Raw genomic sequence first — 27,009 nt, forward strand, 5'->3', positions numbered from 1 at the left:
AAAAGTTAGATATCAAATTCTGAAGGCAATTTTAAAAAGTTCATATTCTGTCTCTGTACATTTTAGTAGATTACAAACAATAAAATCTTCTACACTACAAGATGATGTAATTAAAAAGCATTTATATATATTAGTGTAACTAACTGTAAAGCTCGTGGTTTCAAAGAGGAATAAACAAAGCTTCGTTTATATTTTCCTTTTAGAATATTTCTTAATAGATGGTAAACTCACCTTCCGTTAGAACATCCTGAGACGAACTACTTTGATGTTTCGATTTCCTAAAAATAGGACCTGCCCTTTTCGCGAGGAACAAGTTTTCAATTTCTGATGTAGCTTTTTGCCTTTGGCTTTCTGTTTTAGTTTGGGAGACGTTTCTGGAAGGCTATTAAAAAAAAATAAAAGTTTAAAAACTGTGAAACTTTAGAGTATATGGTTTAGAACTATGAAATGCATCTACAAATTAACAGCGATTAATCTTATGGTGAAAGATAAAGTTGAGCAAATCATCATTTATATTTTGATAATAAGACATTTCAATAATATTTATAAACAAGAACGAGATCTTTATAAAGAATAACAATTCTCACTAATCCACAAAGTAATTAAAAATGAAACAATGATATTTATAATAAAACTGCTCATGTATAATGTGTTGGGTTAATTTCGTCTTCTGTAGCTACAGCACCGAGTTGATATTACTTTTTACGATAATGTCACATACACAATTTTAAAATTAACATATTACTAGCTGAACCTGCGCTCTCTACACAGCGCATCATTCCCATATGAGCATAAATCTCCTTCTCATTCCTCACAACATATGTACATGTCCCTTTACAGACACAAGTGAAAGACGTCTTAATTTAAAAAAAAAAAAAAAAAAATCGGCAAGGGGTACCATAAAGGGGACATTTTTTTCGATTATTTTTTCTCAATATCACGCACCGTTTGCAAGATTTGAGCCTACTTCCGGTTGCAGTTTCTAATTCATGTATGAGCAGTGTTTTCTTCTTGCATGCAGTATGTAATAAGCAAATACATTACATATACAATTAATTATGACAGTTATATATGGTGTTCATTGGGCAAAACACTCAAAAAAATAAAGATTTATCTTAAGACTCGAGAAATGGTTATCCTTCCTTTTTCACTATTATTTGGCCATGGAACAAACGCCTGAAACATATACAACCCCAATATACAACATTGTGGTGTTGGAATGTATAACGCATAGGATATGATGCTTTTTTTTTAATTTCAACGCTTCCAGGGTACCCTAAAAAATTTAATAAAGAATTAATGGACATGTTTTTTTAAATATTCAATTAGAACTGGACAATCTACGCAAAATTTCCAATCGATCAGTGAAAACGTCATCTTTCTAGAGCCTGTAGTTTCCGAGATCTCATTGTCGAAAGGATTGGCCATAAACATATAGTTTAAAAGAACTCGGAAGATGGAAGCACAATTCACATGCATTGATTTTAGAGAAGGCTTATTAAAATACAAAGGCATTGAACAATAATTTTATATCATGAACTTTATGAAAAAGATATAGTTAACTAATTTAGACTATTTAAAGTACAAATACTTAAAATGTTTGTCTCTGTTAAACGTGAAATCACACATAACCGTAAATGAAAGATTTGAAAGCCAAAGTTATAGGTTGGAGCTCAGGCGCTTTTAATTGCTATTGTAGCATTTTAATAGATAGATTGTATTTGAATGTGGCAGGAAAAAGTTGGTTGTTTGGTTTCTTGGGTCATGTATGGTTGGCAAAATTTCCTTGTCTGCTTCATGAAGAGTTGCCGTGAAACCAAGAGCCATTATGTCTTTTTAAGTTGAAATGAAATGAAATCTTTGTTTTACGTCCCACGATTATGCCGGTTAGGCTAAAGGAGGCAGTGATGATGAGAAATGAATGAAAATGGTTGAATGAAGAAAGTGGGAGAAAACGGCAGAACCCCGAGAAAACCCACGAGCACGGTGTTTGTCCACCACAAAGTCCACACGGCGCGAGCTGGGAACATTTTAAGTTGAGAGGACAATTGAAAACGTTTCTTGACCAAAAGCAAGGAAAGACGAGAACTAGGTAACTAAAGTTGTATACATTTTTCAATTTTAATAGGGCTTATTATAAACGCTTTCGAATACACTGTGCTCTGGAGGGAAAAATTGATTGATTTTTGAATTTAACGTCCCTTTCAGTGGCGAGGCTATATGAGACATGGACCTACTGATTAACGTGAAATACGCCAAAGGTGCGTACGCTAACCGCTTAGCCACGAAGGAGATCTGGATGGAAAAATTGTTGAACTAGAATTTAAGAGGAAGTTAAAGCTGGAGCCATGGATAAACGACCATTTTTCTGAAAAACGAAAGACTTTCCTCAACCCTCTGTGGCTTAGCAACTGCAATCTTCACTAGAGGTTGCGAAGGAGTCAATGTTGCCAGGATCTCATTTTTCAAACGGATCTTATCTTCTTCCGGATGACATAAAAAAAAAGGAAAAAGTACGGAAAGGGGGAACATTGCATCTAAAAGGGTATATATTTATTCTCAATTCCTGCAAGAGACTTACTTTCCATGCTATAGTTTACAATTTAAGGCAGGTAGTATGGTTATTTTCCTTTTTTTCCTTGAGTTTTATAGTTTTCTGGTTTTCGCAAACCATAATAAAATGAATCACATACTTGTAAATTTAAGCATGAATTTTTTGAAGTTTATATATAAAAAAAGAAAAGAAGATAGTATGATATGTCTTCATTCACGAATGAGCTGCAACACATATAAAGAGATTAACAGTTATTATTATTATTATTATTATTATTATTATTATTATTATTATTATTATTATTATATTAAGTGATACGCAACATGGTTTTTATAAAGGTAGATCGATTGCAACGAATCTAATTCATTTTACAGATTTTACGTACTTTGCACTAAAAAGTAATTTACAGGTTGATGTTATATATATTGATATGTCAAAGGCCTTTGACTCTATTGATCATAAATTACTTCTGAATAAATTATCAAACATTGGCCTATTACTGTCTTATATTAAATGGTTTGAAAGTTACTTATCAAATAGAACTTTTAAAGTAAAAATTGGCAAGGTAACATCTACTCAAGGTCAAATAGGGAGGGGAATACCTCAAGGGTCTCCCCTGGGTCCGCTTCTTTTTTCTCTATTCATCAATGATCTACCACGAAAAGTAAGGTATTCAAAAATACTATTATACGCAGATGACATAAAACTCTTTAGAATAGTTAATAATGAGTATGATAATTATCTCCTGCAGAAAGACTTAGATGCAGTAAACCATTGGTGCGAGAATAATTTATTAACTATTAACTCTGGAAAAACTAGATATATGACATTTACTAATAAAACTCAATACTTTGTCAGTAAATATAAAATTCATGGAGTAACAATAAACAAAGTAGAACAAATTAAAGATCTTGGTATTATTTATGACAGGCAATTGACATTTAGTAATCACATAAATGATTTAGTGCAATCAACGAGAAAAACAATAAGTTTTATTTTTAATCAATGGCCTGATTTTTTAAATGGTAGTTCTTATGTGTACTTATATAAGACACTTGTTAGATCCAAACTTGAATTTGGTTCAGTCGTTTGGAACAGTTTGTCTAATATACTTATTAATAAACTTGAAGCAGTACAGAAATGTTTTATACGACTACTATGTTATAAAATGAAAAAGGACTACTATTCACACGAGTATGAATATTGGTTAACTTTTTGGGGACTTCAATCTCTAGCAGAAAGAAGAAATTTTATGGATAAATATTTTATTCAAATGGTATTGGATAATAAATATAGTAGCGATTACTGCTTGGAAAATATAGGAATAAGAGTGCCGTGTTATAGTGTAAGAAGTCAGTCAACATTGGTAGCACTAAATTCAAAACGTGAAATATTGAGAAGAATGACAGTGTCTTATAACAGTTTAAAATGAACATATTTTGGGAGAAACAATAGAGCAATGATTTTATTTAATTATATTTTTTTCCAAAGATTAATCTGTTTTAACTTCATGACAAGGGTCTTGATTTTATTATTATTATATATCTTCAGAATATCTCTAGTTAATATTTTATGTGGAAATGTGACAATAGGTAACCAGGATCTTTTACATAGAAGATATGAAATTTTAAGCAAAGTTGACTCATTATTTTAACGATAGTTAAATGAAACTTTAATTTCCATAGTTCTGTTAATAGTATTTTATGTATCTATTTTATCTATTTTAATCTTATCGTATAATCAGCTTTAATCTTGTAATGTGAATATATTAAACTTCTGACAAGGGTCTTAACCTACTAATATTCATTCTATATCACAAATTTTCTGGTTTGTTTTAAATGATTGTATAATAGTCTTAACATAGTGCTGTATTTTTGCCAATGAGCTGTTCACGGCACTGAAAATAAAGTTATTATTATTATTATTATTATTATTATTATTATTATTATTATTATTATTATTATTATTATTGTATTATGAAAATTAAAGAAACTAAAAGAAGTGAAAATCTTAGCTTAGAATGCTTTCTCAATAAATTTTGTTCCTTATACGAGGGTAAGTCAACTGAAAACCATAAAAGTAGAAATAAAAATCCGCATATGGCGCCAGTGAGCTGTAAGTTGGCATGCCTGTTTACGATAGTATGCCGGATGTCTCCGAGGTGGCAGCAGCCGGCAGATGCACAAACACCGGCGCAACAACAGTTCCAAAATGGCAGCCCTACTAGCCACATGCACCAGCGAGAAGCCATCGTTTTGGAAAACCGCCGTGTGACAATAGACGAAATTGCAGCATGTGTACACATGAGTCATGGATCGGCACATCATATTGTGAATGATGTTCTCCAGTTTCATAAGGTGTCTGGAAGATGGGTGCCCCGACAACTGACGCCTGAACTGAAACAGCGACGTGTTGATGCGTGCGAAGACCTTTTGTGGTGTGCTGAACGTGACGGTAATGCCTTCCTGTCACGAATCGTCACTGGTGACAAAACATGGGTGCATTACCATCAGCCTGAAACAAAGGCTCAAAGAAGCAATGGGCGGCAGGAAGTTCCACTCCGATGAAGAGGTACGCAACGCGGTGCACGAGTGGTTGCGCCGTCGCCCAGGTATTCAGGCTCTTCCGAAGCGCTGGCGAACTTGCATTGAACGAGGAGGGGACTATGTTGAAAAGTGATTTACTTCTGTACCCTGTGTGACCAATAAATAATATTTAAAAAAATAATTATGGTTTTCATTTACTCCCCCTCGTAGATTGCTTCAATTTATTGTTTATGACCACCAATGTTATCAACAGTGTTGTCAGTTGGTAAGTTTGAGTTCTCTACTTTCCCTCGATATTTTTTTTTCGAAATGATTGTAGGTTGCTAGCGTCTACAAGTTTTCTCGCTGATTGGAAATTATAATTTCTTTCGGCGGTACCAGATAGCCTGGTCCTTCTGGCAAGAGAAGTCCAAGTAACAAAAAGAAAGATCGTGTACTTGGAAACGGAACAAACCTGAGGAAGCAAAGCATGAAAGTTTCAGGGGGACTGAAGATGGTCGAAGGGGGCTCAACTCCTGGCTAACCCTAGCTATGATACAACCATTGGTTAAGAAATCCTGGCGATATGTATATTTTTAATTAATGCTAATTATTCAACGCTTATCCCCATAGAGCATTTAAATATCTTATTACTAACACGTGTAAGTGCAAAAATTTAGCAAGATTACTTTTAAAAGTCAAGAATCTAAAACTACTTAACAAAACGAGAATTTTTTCGAGACGAGACGATAAAGAATTCTTTGAGAATCGAGACGAGACGAGACCTTCAAACTTAATGATACGTCTCGTTTCATGGGTAACACTAGTCAAGACTGAGTTAAATCGTTTTGCGCGTTTCAAGCCAGTGGCCTTACTTTAGTGAAAGGAGACCACATATCAGATTAATATAATTCTAAACAACGTTTATTTAATATCACCAGTTTATTGGCTTCAATGATGAGAACCATAGACCCAGGCCAAGTCACTAATCCTAGGATACGTTTACATGTAAGGCATTTGCTCAACTGAATTACATTGATTTGAATATAAAAGTGAAGTACAGTGAATCCTGTCTATGTTGGCCATCATCGGTTCCATTAAAAATTGGCCAACTTACAGAAAATAAGTGTGATTGGTGTATTTTTACAATAAGATTTCTAGTATTAATTGATTCTAAAATTTTGGGCACATTTGTACATTCTCATTTTGTAGTTCTTGTATAGTATCGTCTACCTCTTGTTAATAAGCTACAAATATTTTCTTCGGAGCAAAATATGTTTTCAGAAAATCTTAAAGGAATTCATGTCGACAAGCTGTCAGGTGCTAATAGTTCACAATTGAGATGGTTAGCTTTAACCTTAAGAATGTTCCGGAATTACTAAAGCTCCCTACTGATGAAAGGAGCCGATATAGCTAATGGTTTTACCAAAACAGACAAAGCAAACAAATACGTACAACCATTTTCTGAATTTCTGTATGTGCTTTTTCTTATTCACATCTTAATTCATCACCCCTTCATCGGGGTAATGTTCTGGCCATTGACCCCCAAGAACAAATCGTGGGAATACATGCTTCTTTATCTCCAGTCACAAATACAGAACATCTGCCTCTCATATGGGAATTTGAAAGAGTTAAGAAAAATAATAACAAAACGGTATCTTGTGTGGCCAAGATACGCAGGTAAATTTATCATTATCATCATAGGGTAAACATTGCTTCAATGCGGCCAAATTCCAAGATAGACAGATCGCTAACTTACAGAGTAATAACTAACGAATGTCTTATGGAAAAATATAGGTTCAAGACAAACCAGGCCAAGATGAGCAAGTGGCCAACTTAGAGAGGTGACCAAGTTGAAACGTTTTAAATTTTATTAAGGTTCGGTACTGACAGCTTTATAAAACGCATGCTCAAATTTGCAAGTTTCCTGACATTTTGCACTAATGTTTGTTTCTAATTACCTGAGGATATTTCTTTAATAAAACTAAAATTATAATATTATAGAAACTGACCTCATTTCCCCTTCTCAGGGACTGAATTTAAAAAAATCTAAAGCTCACGGTCTGTAATTTTTAATGAAAAGTGTATGTACTGAATTTCACGCCTTCTTAAGAGAATCCTCAATTCGGCATTCTCTGAACAAATAACTGGAAATTTGAATATTAGTACAGACTCCCTCTTTTCTCCTATAGAATCGAAATTTTCGAAATCGTTGAAACATGTTTTCGGTTAATTTTAATGAAAAGTTTATCCCCCTAGTTTTATCTTCCTAACTTCAAGGATTTGTGATATATTTTATTCTTACTAAAAACTCTTTGAACCCTCTTTTACTCTCCTATAAGACATATATTTAAAAAAAAAAAAAAAAAAAAACTTTTCTTAGCCCTTGCTTTTTGACAAAAGAATATTCTGGACAAATTCATGTTTCTATTTATAATAGTTTGAGTTAAGTATTGATGAGTAAGTCATTTTAATCTTCTTTTTCTTTGTAATAGTGTAGATAGGTATGTCATTAAAAACAGTGATTGTGTTGAATTTGGACATTTTCGTCCTATTTGAATTATGTTGTAGGCACTGGATCGTTTAACATTTTTCTTAGATTATAGTTTTATTATACAATTCACGCGTACAATACGTATCTACTACGGTTCTCACAATGGCTTTCTCTAGAAGAAAGAACATAAGGTGTCCACACATTTTCAAGAAAAATATATAACAACATTGTTCCTCAGCACGTATAGAAAACACTTTTGTGGTCACTTATGGTTATGCTTGCGGAAGAAGCTGTTTCTTACGAAGGATATGGGTAAGGAACGTTTATCAGTGGCAATGACTGGATTTTCGCAATTTGCAGATCGTGTTATTAGTTTTACAATTCGTATTTATTTGATTTTATTAAGGATACTTCTTCGTTTATATTTATTTAACAACGTAGCTAAAGTATCCGGCGTAGCACGAGAAAAATAGGTTTATGGAAAACGCTTGAAGGTATATTTGAACCCCCTATCCCACCTTACGATGCGTATTTGACTCAAAGTGAAACAAAGAGAACTCAGCTCGACTCAAATGCTAATTCTGGTCAAAAATGCATTTCAGACGATGTAGCCGTTATATTCCGAAAAATTAAATAATTTTCCTTTCCAATACACATTTAATTAATAGCCCAGTAGAATTAGGTATCAAGCGTGGTCATAGTTATTGATGATTTAATTTCTTCATAAGATTGTTGTAATTGTCTTCCTAATTAGGATATTAAAATCCTCCACTGATCCGACTTGTGCTATGGCCTCGATCTTAGAAAATTGGCGGACGAAGAATATATATTCCCAGATTCACTATTCTCTAGAAATGATTATTTCCGGAGAGTTCTGTCAAAAAATACCTACAAATTCTCAGATCTATCGGAATGTTCAACTGGTTTTAAGATTAATGGCTATCATGCATATCCAAATGGTGTTTTTATTACATGAAAGGCGAATTTTAGAATATTTCTTGATTCTTTATCTGTTCGGCATCTGTAACAGACGCATTCGTTGTAACTATTTAACTTTTGAAAAAAAAAAAAATAAAGTGAATTGAATTAATTGTTTGTTGTTTGTGTTTTTGTACTGATGTTCCCTTTCCTTGAGATTATATGCTATGTCGAATGTATCACTGACTAGTGACACCGAACCTACTGGGCCCGTATGGGCTCGTCATCAACAGTCACCGATACACTCACCAAGCCAATCATCTACGGAAAATAGAACTCAAATCTGGCCCGAAATATAAAGCTTCCAAACTCTCTTCCATCTCGACTCACAGTCCGATATCCAGGCCTGCAGTTCATCATCCACATCCCATCCGGGAATAGGTTGTGAACCACGACTACAGACACAGGACACCGACCCACGAGTGGAGTTGGCAATGAGTACAATGAAGATCTTGATGTTGTCTGTGAAAGCCCTATCTGAATTTTAAAAAAAAAATCTTGAAACAGAATTTTGTAACTAAAAAAAAAATCCAAACTGAGATTTTGATTGAAACTGATAAAATGAGAAATTTTCTACAGATTCGGTTGTTTTCAACTCGGTCACACTAAGGAAAGTCTCTTCCCTGAATTTCACAGCTATTTCATTTCCCCAGTAAACTTATTCTGTACGTACTGCTCTTTGCTTTGATCATGCTTCGCATGCATACCAAAAACATCAACTCCATATTTCTACTACTTCTTAAAATTACAAGATAATTAGATTTTGTATTCGAAAAGAAAGATGTTTTCACGGCTAGTAAGTTTTATTCGAAAATATTCATGAAAATAGTGTTGGACAAAATATTTGAAAACAGAAGCAAATCTTTACATTAAACTGACATACCCATCTACGAAAATTAATACGATCGATTTCTATATCTTTCAGAGCCAAAAACATTGTTTACTTTGTACATATATTCCCAAAATATTCATTTAATATTCATTTAATATTCTTCATTTAATATTCTTAGCTTTCAAGACATTTACACTGAATCGACACGCAAAACAAATGAAAGGACACAATACAAATACATTACACAAAATGATACTTCACTGCCTACTGTTGTGGTTAGCTATTTTTACTTTGTTTTATTTCTTTGGTGCATAAACTTCTCTGTGCATGGAGATTGTGGCCGGCATCGAGGATTTACGCTCTTCGCTACCTCTCTTGCAGCTCGGACCCACTTGACAACCTAGCACAGGTAAACATTCATGTACATATTGACACACTTAAACCTAAAGCCCTACTCTAACTATACTAACTTAACCTAAACAAGCATATATATATATATATAAAAAAAAATCACACATATATTTCATAAAGCACCATACTTATTTTGCATTTATATTTTGTTATTGTTTCGCTACCACAATCATACCGAAGACGCAGTGGTTACTGGTATTGGTGTCGCTCTGAATATATTGAGTTTCTTAAAAAAAAGAAGACAAAGGTATTTACTAGTAATTATAAAAAAAAAACTGCAATTTCTAACTTGATGGGTATCAGATTTAAAATATTACGTAGGTTTAGCCTATTGCCGAAAGTTTTCAGTTACCGGTACGCAAAATTCATGTACCCTTGCACTTGACTGCAGCCGTGAATCTGACACTTATTTACGAAATCAACATTTAGAATCATTCTGGTTCTAAACCAAAGAAAACATGCCAAAATAAATAAAACTTAATTTCAATCAGTGTTACCGAAAAATGAAGACTTTCAAGATTTTTGGGGAATCTAAAACATCTTTTCTTCACCGGGGAAAATGTATGTGCGGTACACACATTTTCTTGAGATTACAACAATCGCTCTGTGCTGAGATTCTAGCTTTCTTTTCCCCCCATCGAATGAAATCACGATGTCACATTGCCTGAATCTGCATGTGTGCGGCGTTGAGGGAAACTTTACGAACTTAACACTTCATGTTATGGATATTACACGTACACCAGAAAATATATTCACACATGTTTGTTTATCGAAACAAGGAAATTTTGAAGCCAAATACCTGGAGTGAGTTTCACTTTCACTATTTCTTACTTACTTGAATCCGCTTCTTGAACAGAGACAGAACTGATATTTTAACAAGAAAAAAGGTTCCTGACGACTTTTCCACTTGAGTTTCCTGGGAAACTCTTAGATCGTGGTCTCAAAACAGTTTTAGGATACCAACTCCTGCAACACCTATCCAGAAAAAGCCATCGACCGTTGCTTGACTTCTTCTTCCTCGATGTCTGCACCACTACTCAATGTTTCTTCTCCGTCACCGTCTCCTCTGGCTTCTCTTATGTTCTCTGGCTGATCGAGAACGCAAAATTTGCCAAGAAGCTCATTCCGTAACACCAGCACCTTCCATGCTAGTATTCCTTATGCAATACGAAATCCCTTCACAATTGGAATATTTCTGGATTAATAATTTCGTTGAAACACCAAACACAGTACGTTTGTCTCTGCTGACAATTTCTAATATTCGCCAGAACGAAGAATTTATCACAGTTTAACGTAATCACCAATTATTCCACTATTTCTGCAGACGCTAAACACTGCACGTCTGACCCCTGAAATGGCTGACGCCGTAAGACAAAGAATCACATGAAGATGATCCCTAATTGGAAGATAATCGTGACGTAACGATCGGATGATAGGCTTCTGTGCGAAGATCAAAGAAAACCGAAATCTCAGCCGCAGCTGTGATTGTGGATTATCCAATCAAATAAATTTACTTCGAAACAAAGAGATGCACCAAGAAGAAATTATGGCTGACTTTCTTAATTTGGAATTTTGAAGAAGATTTTACGAAATAAAATTTTTAGCTTTCTTGTGAAGATTCCCTATGCCGAAATATGAATAGAAATAAACTGAAAACCATTGAAAAAGCTGGAATTTACACTTATTTGTCTAAAATAATGATATATTCATGGATAAATACGTAAAATATATAAAATATAATTAATAATCATGTAATATTCATATAATATCCATTGAAACGATTTATTTTACAAAAATTACGCAAAATCTTCGACCTACGGTTTTCCTACTATAAAATAAAAGTTTTCTCTTACATTCTAAATAAATTTTAAAATTTCCCTGCCAATATACAAGGTGCTCAAAAGCATCGGGCCATGTTACGTTATGCTGAGCATAAGGTAACATCCTCCGGGAGCTTCGGAGAAAAAAAAAATCTCAACTTATGAGTTCTTCTTAAGTTGTTTTTTTTTTTCTGTTACTACTAAATTACTGGTGACTATACAAGATAAAACATCCTTTTTTTTCTTTTCCAATTCTAATTACAACTATACATTCTAATCAATCCTAACCTAACCTTAACCTATAAACTAAGCTTTCTCTTTTTTTTTTTTTTTTTCATCCTTCTAATAATTCCTTTCTCTTCTCTTCGGAACAGCGAAACAATTTCAGATTGTCAAAACTCTGAACTCCTATGTTTTCTCCCTTCAGAGTTTGCAATCTCGCTGAATTTCGAGATAAAGATACCACTTTGTAAGGTCCGACGTAAGTATGCATAAACTTAGCGAATACCTTTTTTGGTATCGACGACACATGGTGAGTTTTCACCATCACCAAAGAACCTTCTGTGACGATGTCTTGTTGTTTCCGCAGCTTCCTCTCTTTCTTCGGTTCTGCTGCCGGAATAGAAACTACAAATTTCTTGTCTTCCTTTACTTGCACCGTCTCTTTGGGCCAAATGAAGTTTTCTTTGAAGCTCTTGGATGCTGAATACGATAGGAAACGCTCCGCTGGAGTACATCCGAGAGCATCACACCAAGAGTGATTGCACAAATCTTGGGCTGCTTTTAGAAAATTACTCCATTTGGACTGGTTGTCACTGCAATACAGGCGGAGAATGCGATGAAGGTCACGATGTCTGCGTTCGATAATGCCATGAGAAGCCGGATGGTATGGCGTGGTAAGTATATGTTTTATCCGGTGTTTTTGACAAAACTCTTTCCAGACGCCCGATAAGAACTGCGGACCTTGGTCACTCACCAAATACTTCGGGTATGGTAGCTGATAATAATATCTCTTTTCCAGGACCGCCACAATCTCTCTTGTGTGTGCCGTCCGAAGAGGGAAGAAACACACAAAACGACTGTAGACGTCCAAGATGGACAAGATATATTTATATCCCTGGCTCTTAGGAAGAGGCCCGACCAGGTCGAGGCATTGCTTCTCAAAGGAAGAAGACGCCTCAACATGACAGGGCTCCTTTCTAATCACCCTGTAGGAGTACTTGGTTCGTGCACAAAGAAGGCACTCTTGAATATACTTTGTAAAAGTCTCACGCATACCTCTCCAATGGAACATGGCCTTAGCGAACGACAAACATCGCTTCACACCAAAATGGCCTTTATTGTGGATTGCCGAAACAATATTTTTCACTGAGCTGGAAGGAACGACCAGCAACCAAACAGAATTTTGAGAATTTCTGACGTAAACTAAATTATTCTCCACACGTACCCTAGTATTGTTTTGACAACCCTTCCAAATGGTATGTAATTTTCTACAATACGGATCTTTCCGCTGTTCTCGCCTCAGTTCCGTGACATTCAAGAAGTCAGTGTCTTCCGCGGTTAAGAAATTTACCAAATGATCCTCTTCTGCCTGAGGAATTTCTGGAGGATAGCGACTCAATAGGTCTGCGATTTAATTGTCCGTGCCTTTGATGTGAATGAACTGAAGATCAAAGCGTTGCAGTTTAAGCAGAAGACGCGTTGTTCGAGCATCTAGGTTCTTTAAACTGAAAGCATATGTGACTGCTGCATTGTCACAATGGACCGTAGTCCGTCGACCTAATATAAAGTATGAAAACTTTTCGCAGAGGAAAAGAACTGCAGCTAATTCCAACTGGAACACTGACAACGAGGCCTCGTGCGGTTTTATTCGCCGACTCGCATACGCAATAACCTCCGGATCATCCTGTCCCGGGGGATATTGCGCCACATAGCCGGCCAACGACTCCGCAGATGCATCGCTGTACAAATGAAAGTCAAGATTGAAATCCGGTTGCGCAAGTGCGGGAGGACTACTTAAAAGTTCTCTCAACTGATCAAATTTTTCCAGTAACTCCGGAGAGTATTCAATCTTTCGATCCTTTTTCAGAAGATCATAAAATGGAGCTGTTAACCCCGCAAAGTCAGGGAAATGTCGCTTTCGCCATCCCACGAGACCAAGAAATCTTCGTAAAGCTTTCTTAGTCCGCGGCCGAGGAAAGTGACGGATGGCCTCGTTACTTTTTGGATTAATTTTGACTGATGATCCTGAAATTATGTGGCCAAGAAAAGGAATTTGTGATTGAAGAAAATTACACTTTTGAAAATTGAGCGAAAGATTTGCCGAACGAAGAGTTTCAAAGACCTTTTCCAAATGCTGAAAATGTTCGTCAATAGATGATGAAAAACAAAGGACGTCATCAAGGTACACAATGAGAAAGTTTTTGAAAGGTTCTAAGCCGAAAAAAGTATGCATGATTGATTGGAAAACTGCTGGAGATGATTTCAAACCCATGGTTAGACGTGTCATTTGATATTGACGACCTTTGTAAATGAAACTGACATATTTGTAAGAGTCTGGATGGATCGGGACACTGTGATATGACTGCGTACAGTCCAACGAGGTGAAAATGGTTGCACCACTGACTCGCGCGATTAGATCAGAGATCGGTTCGACTTGAATCTTTGGTGCAATCACACGCTCATTGATACCACGCAAATCAACTACAGGCCTTAGCTCTCCAGACGCCTTACGCACAATATGTACCGGGCATCTGTAAGGTGAAGGACCTTCTATGATGATTCCAAGTTTCAACCATTTGTCCAGCACTTGCTCGAATTCCTTCTGGAGGTGAACAGGTACAGGATACAACTTTCCTACCACGGGAACGTCGTCTGAAAGCTGTATTCTATACGGCTCAACCTTCACGACTCTGGGATCCTCTGTAAAAAGACAACGAAACCTGATTAACAAGGAAAATAAACGATTTCTAGAATCTGAATCTAAATCAGTTCTCTGAGAAACAAAATTTTGAATGTCTTCTTTCGAAATAGCTGGTTGGTATAAAGAATCTTCCTCTTTATCTGATGATACTTCCGCAACTGTGACTCGACAACAATGCTGCTGTTCCATGTTGATGGAGATGGTCTGTCCAGAATCAGTCTCAAGAGAGACTTCTTTCGTTTTGCAATTTAGAAGAACATGATACCGAATGAAAAAGGGGAAACCTAGAATGCAATCTGTTTTTAATTTCTGAATCACATATACTGGAACCTCGAAAACGTAACCTTGAATCGTAAAATTTAGAATCTGAAAACCCTTGACTTGAAAAGATTCGTCTCCTGCGAAACCTCGTAATGAAATGTTGGATTTTGGACGAAGTTTAGCCGACGGATAAATCTCCTTGATCCTCCTCCAAACGTCTCCAGACAACAAATTCGTATCCGCTCCAGAATCCAGAATACAAACTAAAGTTAAATTTCCAACTGAACAACTTAACGTAGGTGAAGGATAAGTTAAAAGAATACCTTTTTCCGCACTGGAGTCACACTCCTTCTCATCGATCACGAAACGAATCGAGAACAGAGGCGTGCCCAATTTTGTCTCCCGATTTTCGGAACCTGCCAAAACATTGAATTTTGAATTTGGAAGGTTGGTATCAAAATCGAACGAGGTTGTTACCAAATTGAAATTTTGACTACTCGCTAACCGATCTTGTTCTTTCTGGGGAGTTGAGGAATCCACATCGCAGTCCACACTCTCCCCTAATGAGGGCTGCGGTATGCATTTTCCAAACTATTCCCGTTCGTTTCCGGTGGCTGAGCCATCGTAGGTACGAATGTCGTATATTGCGGAGGCCATCCAGCGGACATCGCCATGTTCACTCCTGGGGAAGAAGTGGACGTGGGAGCCGCCACTCCCCCTCCAGGGAGTAAGTTCGGCGCGTATCCCGGATAGGCTTGCGCCCCTGCTGAGTTCATCGCGTTTGGCGCGCATGTCTGAGATGTACCCCGCTGATACCCATAACTCATCGCTGCTGGATAGTAGCGTTGATTGTACCCATACGGAGCATTCCGATTTCCATTACCATCTCTTACCCAATTCGGTCTTCCTTGATTGGGCCAAGGTCTTCGAGACTGAAAGTTCCTTCTTCGACCCCTGCTTCCGGAAAATCGGTCATCTCCTTTGCCATTGGAATTTCCTTCCTTCCTCTTGCCTTCGTCTTCCTCCGTCTGAGACGAAGTATCTTTGGTGGTTTGTTTTCCTGACTTTTCGGTCTTTTTGACGACTTTCGCCTGACGCACCTGAAAGCGTCTAAACTTCTTGTCCGTGACCGGTTCACTCGGCTCCGGATGTCCCTCTATCTCGGCTATTTTGACCATAAGGTGTTGAAATGTTTTTCGGCTCAACAGCCCTCAACAACTTGGCATCACCAGCTGGTAAACAATCCAAGACTATCTCAATAAGTTCGGTTTCATCCGGGTGTTGTGCCACCGCATAATATTCCGCTACAATTTTCCATGCAAAGTCCGTCAATCGGTTGTACTTCGCTCGATCATACTTCATTCCTTGAATGAACTTCTTTTGCAACCTTTCCATCCTTGCCGAAAAATAGTGTTCCCGGAACAGACGCACAAAATCCGCATAACTATTAATGTCTTGACATACAGTCTGAAACCATGTCTTGGCCCCAGCTGTTAAGCAACAAGGTACCAAGGTTAGACGTTCGTGTTCTGATGCCGAAATTACCTTAAAAGTTTGTTCCAAATTTTCTAAAAATGATCTAGCCAAACCGTATTCACCAGAAAATGTAGGTAAGTGATTTAGTTCAGAAAGTCTTAAATTTAGAGTTCGCTTACCAAAGCCTTCCTCGCTTCTACTGGGGTTCACGGGAGAATTGTGGCCAACGACGGGGCTCTTTGCACCCGAGTGATTTTGACCGAAAATAGAATAGTGTTGGTACTTTTGTCCAGAAGTTAAATTGTCTGGCATTGATACCACCGCGTGACCACATATTCCCTCCTGAACTCCAGCACACGAAGGAGTCATGTCTGCTACATTACTAGAGGACACCACATGGTTCAACCGACAACTAGTATTGGAAAATCCTGACACCTGAGGTGAAACTAACAATGGATTCGACCTCCTGGACAGCGCCTGACAACCTATTGTCTCAACACCGGACGCATGGGACTTGGTTAAGTTCAACGCACGTGAAGATAATTCAAAGGGAAGGACATTTGTGCCGTGAATGTTGGTCGGCTGACAGACAGAGACAGTCACCGTGGGAATAGTACGAGTCTCCCCAACTGAAGAGACCGGTACATCCACTTGGATGTCTGACTCGGTCCCGTCAGACTCGATTCCATCACCGACAACAAAGTCTCGCGCTCGTTTACGACCACACCGTTTGTCTTTTCTTTGGTTTTGTTTCTCCTCCAACGTCTGAATCCTGGCTTCAAGTGCCTGACACGACCTTTGGGTACTTATTTCGAGATGTGAGAACTCCTTAGTCAAGTCATCACATCGTCGATTCTGCGCCTCAACCGATAACCGGAGACCTTCCTCAACGGCATCTACCCGCGCGTCTATTTTATTCTGATAGTTCCCAACAGAGGTATATAAATCGCGAACTTCCGACCTAACAGCCTCTACGTCTTCGTTCACATGGGCTACCTTTTCATTAATCGTTTGCAACAATTCAAATTTAACATTATCGAATTTTTCATTCATATCCTGAAATTTGCGGTCAACCTGATTACTCATCGCCTGGAAATTACTATTAATATCGACCTTTTCAAACTTTTCGTTCAGCGTTACAGTTAAAGTTTGACTGAAGCGCTCCATCATGGCTGCAAAGTCAGTTAGTTGCACATTTGAACCGGAAGCTACGTTTCCTCGACTTCCTTCCTCCTTGTCAGAATCGTTCGGGCTACCCCGCGTTACACGTTCACCTTCCTCACTCTCGGTTTCTGGAGATTTCGGAAGTGGCAACACTGTCACCTGTTTCGCCAGGCAAGGCTTACATAACCACGGCTCACTACTCTTGTCTAATTCCTGCACTTGTTCCTCCGACAAACCATAACATTGGGCATGTACCCATCTAAAACAACTGTCACAATAAACGCTGAACCCTGCAATTTCGTCACTGCAGCATATATATTCACTCGGATGACGAGATTCGTTACTCGATCTGCTACCCACAGACATTTTCACTTTCATGAAGTTTGTTTCCCACAACATCACGCACATACAGATCCAGAAGTGACCATGATTCATTCAATGCAGCGATTGTCATAATGATCCCCATTACAAATACTCTGCTGTGATTGTTTGTTTTCCTTAGCGCTCGCGTAGGATTGAAACAACAGAAATCCTGGATAATGGGTCGCCATTTTAACTTTTGAAAAAAAAAAAAATAAAGTGAATTGAATTAATTGTTTGTTGTTTGTGTTTTTGTACTGATGTTCCCTTTCCTTGAGATTATATGCTATGTCGAATGTATCACTGACTAGTGACACCGAACCTACTGGGCCCGTATGGGCTCGTCATCAACAGTCACCGATACACTCACCAAGCCAATCATCTACGGAAAATAGAACTCAAATCTGGCCCGAAATATAAAGCTTCCAAACTCTCTTCCATCTCGACTCACAGTCCGATATCCAGGCCTGCAGTTCATCATCCACATCCCATCCGGGAATAGGTTGTGAACCACGACTACAGACACAGGACACCGACCCACGAGTGGAGTTGGCAATGAGTACAATGAAGATCTTGATGTTGTCTGTGAAAGCCCTATCTGAATTTTAAAAAAAAAATCTTGAAACAGAATTTTGTAACTAAAAAAAAAATCCAAACTGAGATTTTGATTGAAACTGATAAAATGAGAAATTTTCTACAGATTCGGTTGTTTTCAACTCGGTCACACTAAGGAAAGTCTCTTCCCTGAATTTCACAGCTATTTCATTTCCCCAGTAAACTTATTCTGTACGTACTGCTCTTTGCTTTGATCATGCTTCGCATGCATACCAAAAACATCAACTCCATATTTCTACTACTTCTTAAAATTACAAGATAATTAGATTTTGTATTCGAAAAGAAAGATGTTTTCACGGCTAGTAAGTTTTATTCGAAAATATTCATGAAAATAGTGTTGGACAAAATATTTGAAAACAGAAGCAAATCTTTACATTAAACTGACATACCCATCTACGAAAATTAATACGATCGATTTCTATATCTTTCAGAGCCAAAAACATTGTTTACTTTGTACATATATTCCCAAAATATTCATTTAATATTCATTTAATATTCTTCATTTAATATTCTTAGCTTTCAAGACATTTACACTGAATCGACACGCAAAACAAATGAAAGGACACAATACAAATACATTACACAAAATGATACTTCACTGCCTACTGTTGTGGTTAGCTATTTTTACTTTGTTTTATTTCTTTGGTGCATAAACTTCTCTGTGCATGGAGATTGTGGCCGGCATCGAGGATTTACGCTCTTCGCTACCTCTCTTGCAGCTCGGACCCACTTGACAACCTAGCACAGGTAAACATTCATGTACATATTGACACACTTAAACCTAAAGCCCTACTCTAACTATACTAACTTAACCTAAACAAGCATATATATATATATATATAAAAAAATCACACATATATTTCATAAAGCACCATACTTATTTTGCATTTATATTTTGTTATTGTTTCGCTACCACAATCATACCGAAGACGCAGTGGTTACTGGTATTGGTGTCGCTCTGAATATATTGAGTTTCTTAAAAAAAAGAAGACAAAGGTATTTACTAGTAATTATAAAAAAAAAAAACTGCAATTTCTAACTTGATGGGTATCAGATTTAAAATATTACGTAGGTTTAGCCTATTGCCGAAAGTTTTCAGTTACCGGTACGCAAAATTCATGTACCCTTGCACTTGACTGCAGCCGTGAATCTGACACTTATTTACGAAATCAACATTTAGAATCATTCTGGTTCTAAACCAAAGAAAACATGCCAAAATAAATAAAACTTAATTTCAATCAGTGTTACCGAAAAATGAAGACTTTCAAGATTTTTGGGGAATCTAAAACATCTTTTCTTCACCGGGGAAAATGTATGTGCGGTACACACATTTTCTTGAGATTACAACAATCGCTCTGTGCTGAGATTCTAGCTTTCTTTTCCCCCCATCGAATGAAATCACGATGTCACATTGCCTGAATCTGCATGTGTGCGGCGTTGAGGGAAACTTTACGAACTTAACACTTCATGTTATGGATATTACACGTACACCAGAAAATATATTCACACATGTTTGTTTATCGAAACAAGGAAATTTTGAAGCCAAATACTTGGAGTGAGTTTCACTTTCACTATTTCTTACTTACTTGAATCCGCTTCTTGAACAGAGACAGAACTGATATTTTAACAAGAAAAAAGGTTCCTGACGACTTTTCCACTTGAGTTTCCTGGGAAACTCTTAGATCGTGGTCTCAAAACAGTTTTAGGATACCAACTCCTGCAACACCTATCCAGAAAAAGCCATCGACCGTTGCTTGACTTCTTCTTCCTCGATGTCTGCACCACTACTCAATGTTTCTTCTCCGTCACCGTCTCCTCTGGCTTCTCTTATGTTCTCTGGCTGATCGAGAACGCAAAATTTGCCAAGAAGCTCATTCCGTAACACCAGCACCTTCCATGCTAGTATTCCTTATGCAATACGAAATCCCTTCACAATTGGAATATTTCTGGATTAATAATTTCGTTGAAACACCAAACACAGTACGTTTGTCTCTGCTGACAATTTCTAATATTCGCCAGAACGAAGAATTTATCACAGTTTAACGTAATCACCAATTATTCCACTATTTCTGCAGACGCTAAACACTGCACGTCTGACTCCTGAAATGGCTGACGCCGTAAGACAAAGAATCACATGAAGATGATCCCTAATTGGAAGATAATCGTGACGTAACGATCGGATGATAGGCTTCTGTGCGAAGATCAAAGAAAACCGAAATCTCAGCCGCAGCTGTGATTGTGGATTATCCAATCAAATAAATTTACTTCGAAACAAAGAGATGCACCAAGAAGAAATTATGGCTGACTTTCTTAATTTGGAATTTTGAAGAAGATTTTACGAAATAAAATTTTTAGCTTTCTTGTGAAGATTCCCTATGCCGAAATATGAATAGAAATAAACTGAAAACCATTGAAAAAGCTGGAATTTACACTTATTTGTCTAAAATAATGATATATTCATGGATAAATACGTAAAATATATAAAATATAATTAATAATCATGTAATATTCATATAATATCCATTGAAACGATTTATTTTACAAAAATTACGCAAAATCTTCGACCTACGGTTTTCCTACTATAAAATAAAAGTTTTCTCTTACATTCTAAATAAATTTTAAAATTTCCCTGCCAATATACAAGGTGCTCAAAAGCATCGGGCCATGTTACGTTATGCTGAGCATAAGGTAACAACTATGGAATCATTTACTCTCCAATCTTCGCAAGGTTTTGTAAGTAATTTTATTTTCCATGTTGTCTAAGAGCTCGTTTTCTGTGAACTAAAAATCTTCACTTTACTCAAGATGCCTATTTTACTGAAGATAAACGATACCTGGGAATAATTTATACATATAATTTGGTCATGTTATATTTCGTATTATCGTCCCTCTTCCACTAGTAAGCACGAAATGCCCGAAATATGAGTTCTGATCATCTCTCTCCATCATCATCTCTCCCAGCAGCTTTGTAACACTTTGTCATCAAAGGTTAGTGTGTTTACTTTCCAAATTTTTTCCGTCTTCTTATAGGAAATTCTTCCTACATTCTTCCCCAATGAATAGGCACAGTTTCTTAAAGTCAAAATACTATTCACCCAACCTCAAGTTCTTCTTTACAGGAGATACTATGCCTTCCTTAATATTAGCTCGAATGCTATCTTTACTGGTGTATGGAATACCTTCCTAGAATCATTATGAACGGTAAGGTCTTTTACTTTCTAGTTCTTATATTATTCAACCCGCGTCTTACTTGCATTTGTTAATATGAAAAGTCTCCATTATAGAGTGACTGTATATTTAATATTCAGTTTTTCATCTCAAAAAATACACAATTCTTTACAACTCATTTCTACGTTGTTTACAATAAAATACGGATATAACAACCCGTTACATAAAATATTGTATAAGTTTACACATAGCTTGAAATTAGATATTGTATTTAAATGTTCTTAATATTCTTCACTGAAGATTCAAGAATACTAGTTAATATAAATTATAAACAAAGAAAGAAAAATCGCTTCATTCGTACGACCCTAATAAATGAAAAGATCTTTAAATTGCTTCTACTTCTTAATTATAGCAGTTAGCTGAATTACAAGATATCGCATCCCAAAATATTTCAACCTTATCAATAACAGATCCAATGACTCACGTCAAAAATTTCCCAACTCTTTACTTGGACTCAATTCGTTTCACCATTTTGAGGGCAGTTATCCGAATGGAGTATAAGTATCAAGGTACTAGCATGACTCTTTCCTTTCATGGCGCATAATTACTCAAATGTCGAAAACTACGCGTAAATAAATAAATACAAAGCCGAGAGCATGTTAATCGTTGTGCTTCAGCTCTATCTGTCTCACCTTCTATTTTGAGGATTCTGAGCTCTTCAACTACGAAGGCTTCAATTCTCTCTCTTGATCATCCATGCAGACTCAACTCTCGCTATCAGTAATGATTATCAATATGAGAATGAACCATGTAAGACATGCTGACGAAGATCTTAACAGACTGAAGCACAGTACCTACTTCAGTTCGGGAATCAGTACAAAGTCATGAACTTCGAAGTCTCTACGCCAGATCTGCCGAATTTCATGTAGAATTTGCTCCCAATCCAGTTTCATGTCCACACTTAAAACAAAAATATGAACGCGAACGTAGTCACGAACACTGGTGTTATGCACTTTCAACGTTCACATAGCTACACTACCAGCCACAATCTGTAGCAACGTTCCGTACTCCGAATCACAGTTCACGCTTTCACCTCCCTCCATCTTTTGACCGTCTATAGAACTAGTCTCGAGACTTTTTGGTATTTTACGTATCTATTGTTAATACAGAAGCATTGATCTTTCTACGACTGCACTATGACCCTTTTATAATTTACTGTTCACACAAAACCTTAAAATACGAAAACTTTTGCCATGTACTTCATAAACATAATTCTCATAAAATGTAAGATATAAATGTAATATTTCTTTCTAATAATCCTTTTGTTTGGAATATTTTGTTTCATTATTATTATTATTATCATTATTATTTCATATTTTAATTTTGAAGACTATTGTAACTATAATTCCACGGTGGATTGATTAATGCGTTGGACTCCATCCTCTTTTCGCGAACATACAATAATATATTATAGGTATTATACGAACAATGGTTATAATATGAGAACTTTAATTTACCATTGACAAGAAAATTGTGCATGATTCCTCGATACCTATTCGCTAGTAGCTTATTTTGTACTTACAGGAAACTGAGGCAGTTGTACATATCTTCTTTGTCTTTCTTCTTTATCTAGCTCCCCTAAAACTTTCACAAGATTACTAAAATCAGATTGAGTGTGTGCTCCTTTCAATGCCTGTTGTCCTTTCTTTTGCCATTTCTTTATTTCCTCTTTCACTTCTGACCTCTTACATGATAAAGTAACGAACTCCTCCTCTTCCTGAGCCAACATATCTGCACTAGGCTAAAAGAAAAGAAAGTTAACCTTCATTTTTTAATAATAATAATAATAATAATAATAATAATAATAATAATAATAATAATAATAAAAATAAAATGTTATGCCACTACATTAACTCGCTCATTATATATATATATATATATATATATATATATATATATATATAAGGGGCGATCAACTGAAACCTGTTCGTTCCATGTATTATTGGTATACTGTGTAGGAGGATATCGTTTGTTTAATAGTGTGTAATGGCTAATGTCCCTGTGTGTTGGGTGTAGGAATGTTGTTGATACATGTTTCCGTTTTGCATGTATAACGAGTGAAAGATGACGTTCAAGATCCCCAATCCGTTCAAACAGGACCAGCGTGCCGTCATCCAGTTTCTGAGTGCCGAAGGTTGTCAACCAGCTGAAGTGTTCCGGCGTATGAGAGACGTGTATGGTGATGCATGCGTCTCCAAAACAACAATGGTGGACTGGGCCAGAATGTTTCGAACAAACCACTGATTATCCAGGTCTTGGTCAAGCCCATGTGTTGCCACAGAAGACACGCGTGAAAAGGTGAATGCGGCTATAGCTGCGGATAGACGTATTAGTATTGAATCCATAGCGAACGGCTTAAACATAAGTTATAGTATTATTCAGAAAATTGTGAAAGATCTGGGGTATCATAAAGTGTGCGCGCAGTGGATCCCCAGGGTGTTGACGGAAGACCAAAAGTTGGAGCGTATGGGTTGCGCCATTGAACATTTGTCACGTTACAATTTGGAAGGTAACGACTTCTTGCTGCACATTGTTGCTGAAGATGAAACTTGGTGCCATCATTTTGAACCGAGTTCAAAGTCTTCCAGTATGCAGTGGGAACACCCCTCATCTCCACGTCCCAAAAAAAAAAAGTTCAAGACGCAACCGTCTGCGGGGAAGGTCATGGTGTCTGTGTTCTTTGATTGCCATGGACCATTACTGTTCGACTTCAAGGAAGCAGGACAGTCCATCAACGCCGCACGCTACTGTCAGACCTTGACACAGTTACGGAGAGCCATCAAAAACAAAAGGCCTGGTTTATTGACCGTTGGAGTCATTGTATTGCATGACAACGCGCGTCCACACTTTGCAAACCAAGTGCAGGATTTGTTTCAACGATTCAAGTGGGAAATGCTGCGACACCCGCCCTACAGCCCTGACCTTTCACCTTGTGACTTTCACATTTTTAGGCCTCTAAAGAAGGCATTGAAAGGTTAGAGATTTTAGTCTGACGCTGAGGTTCAGGATGCTGTACGTGATTGGTTTGATAGTCAGCCATCCAAATTTTACATGGCGGCATTTGTAAGTTAGTGACATAGTGGGACAAGTATCTCAACGCTCATGGTGACTTCTTCTGAACAATATTTTTACTGCACGCTAACCATAGACGCCTCTAGATAGTGTACAAGTTTCCGCTCGAAATAAAATTTATTTCATGAATTATGACCACTGAACGGGTTTCAGTCGATCGCCCCTTATACTTATCAAACATTGGTAACACTCCCAAAAGTCCCAGGATTGCTAAAGGTGAGCTAATACACAAATTGTCTAGATATTAAGTCCGGAATCCACATTACCAGGAAATATGGCCGAGGTGTGGTCCTTAATCCGGCCACCATGGAAGCGAGAATTAGAGCAACAAAGAGAATGGTATGAAATGGAAGAATCTCAATAACTCAAGGATGCATTCTCCATTATTATCTCATATACCGTAGCAAGGATCCGCGGTACCAGAGACGAGCGCTTTACCAGTATTTTTACTTTTATTTAATATTTTATTGATAAAAGTACTGAGGGTTCGAGGACCCGTAATACATACTTTCATTACTAATTTTGATCTCAGTTTACACATAATAAAGGATTTCCATACATAATTACTTTTTACATACTTCGTATAGATGTAATACATACACATACACACTTATTAAGAAAAGAATGAGCGCATTGATTATGGTTATTTTGAGCTAAAAGAAATTCCAAGTTTAACTTCGGGTATCTTCGGAAACAGTAAACTAAAGATGCCAGGTTCGAGTCTCAAGCCAACTTTCGCAATCGATAAAAATTATGATGTGTTTTTCTTCTCTAAGTGTAATAAAACATGTTGAAATTTTATTAAGTGTAGAATAAAGTAACATTCATTGAAATACACAATGATATAGTATTTTGAAAGTATGTATACATGTCAGCACATGCCGGGTTTGCTGCCTACATTTCTGTACGTAAAACATTTCCAATGAAAGGAAAGACACAGAACATAGTTTCCGCTTCCATAGTAGAATGAAAAAAAGACAAAGAAAAAAAAACAGCATTTGCAATGGATATGAATTTCAATGTCTTGAAAATTCAGGTAATTTTTTTCAGAAGAAACTCGGCAGAAGTGTTCATGCTAGCTCAATTGTTAATTGCGGGACTTCTAATTGTAAGGTCGTGAGTTCGGTTCCCGTTTGGGTCGAACTTTTTGATACGTAATGCTACATTCCTTAACGCATATAATTATATTAAAATGAATCAGATGTATAATATATTAATACAATCAATTCAACACATAAGTAATTATTATGTTTAAAACAAAATATCTGAAATGTGGTGGGTGATGACAGAACGTCGGTATATCATATGTGAGTGTTAAGTACAAATTAAGTAAAGCGTGTAATGGTAATATGTAAGTGCATAACTACTATAATGCGTTCGACGTTAGCTAGGCTCTCCGACCGCGAATCGAAGCCAAAACTATGTGGATAAAAGGAATAATAATAATAATAATAATAATAATAATAATAATAATAATAATAATAATAATAACAGAAGGAATCATCATTGTCATCGTCGTTGGAACTGCGTCATTTTCTTGTATTACTTTACAAAGCTTTTCTGATGCAAGTGAACCTGCTACAGAATATGAAGACTTATCGTGTATCCTTTGGCTCATAAAATTATGTATCTGTAATTGAAAATGTTGAATTAAAATATGACTCAATACTTTAAAAGCTTCTTTTCCACTATTACGTTTTGCACAAAAACACAAGATTGTACTTAATTTAATTTTCCACTTATTCATGTAACAGATTTACAGTATTTTTTTTTTTTTTTTTTTTTTTTTTTTAAGTAACTAACCAAATATAATTGTAAAGTTTAACATTATAAAGTAAAATAATAATTAAATGTGTCTTTCTGTGTGTTGAACAGAAGCGCTTTGTGATTCAGCGTGTTTCTTGTTCTATAGAAACTCCTTGTTGGTATGTGATAGAACTACCATCACGTGTTCCATTGCCCTCACTTGAAGCACCGGTGAAACAACGCTTAGCAGTTCAAACACACAAAACTGTTAAAATATCTCAAATCTTGTGGTGCCTGACCTAGGTAATACTATAATGGGTAGAGACATAAAATTTGGATAAAATACTCCTTTCACCATGAAAGCAAGCGATAACAAAGGATTCTTCGAAACACATGTCATAAGAAAAGGGAGTGGACTAAATTTTCTGCAAAGAACTGTATACATCACAAATCCTGAAGTTAGAGAGATGAACCTCAGTATAAATTTCTGGCTTTAGTGTTTTCGAAACTTCCACTGTTAAGGGAAGAAGGACATATTTCCACCATACTC

At 36.6% G+C, this 27,009-nt stretch overlaps 1 protein-coding gene across 1 annotated transcript in view; it reads right to left on the reverse strand.

Moving 5' to 3' along the window:
* LOC145693383 (uncharacterized) overlaps window positions 1-27,009 on the reverse strand; it is a 175,698-nt gene that overhangs the window by 97,289 nt on the left and 51,400 nt on the right. The window contains exons 5-6 of the mRNA XM_081769330.1: window positions 23,164-23,382; window positions 232-382 (exon numbers count right to left, since the gene is read on the reverse strand). Coding sequence (XP_081625456.1) covers window positions 232-382; window positions 23,164-23,382 — 370 coding nt within the window. The remainder of the gene's footprint in view (window positions 1-231; window positions 383-23,163; window positions 23,383-27,009) is intronic.

This window comes from Thermobia domestica, chromosome 8 (assembly GCF_964235325.1).
Source record: "Thermobia domestica chromosome 8, izTheDome1.hap1.1, whole genome shotgun sequence".
Classification (NCBI taxonomy): Eukaryota; Metazoa; Arthropoda; class Insecta; order Zygentoma; family Lepismatidae; genus Thermobia; species Thermobia domestica.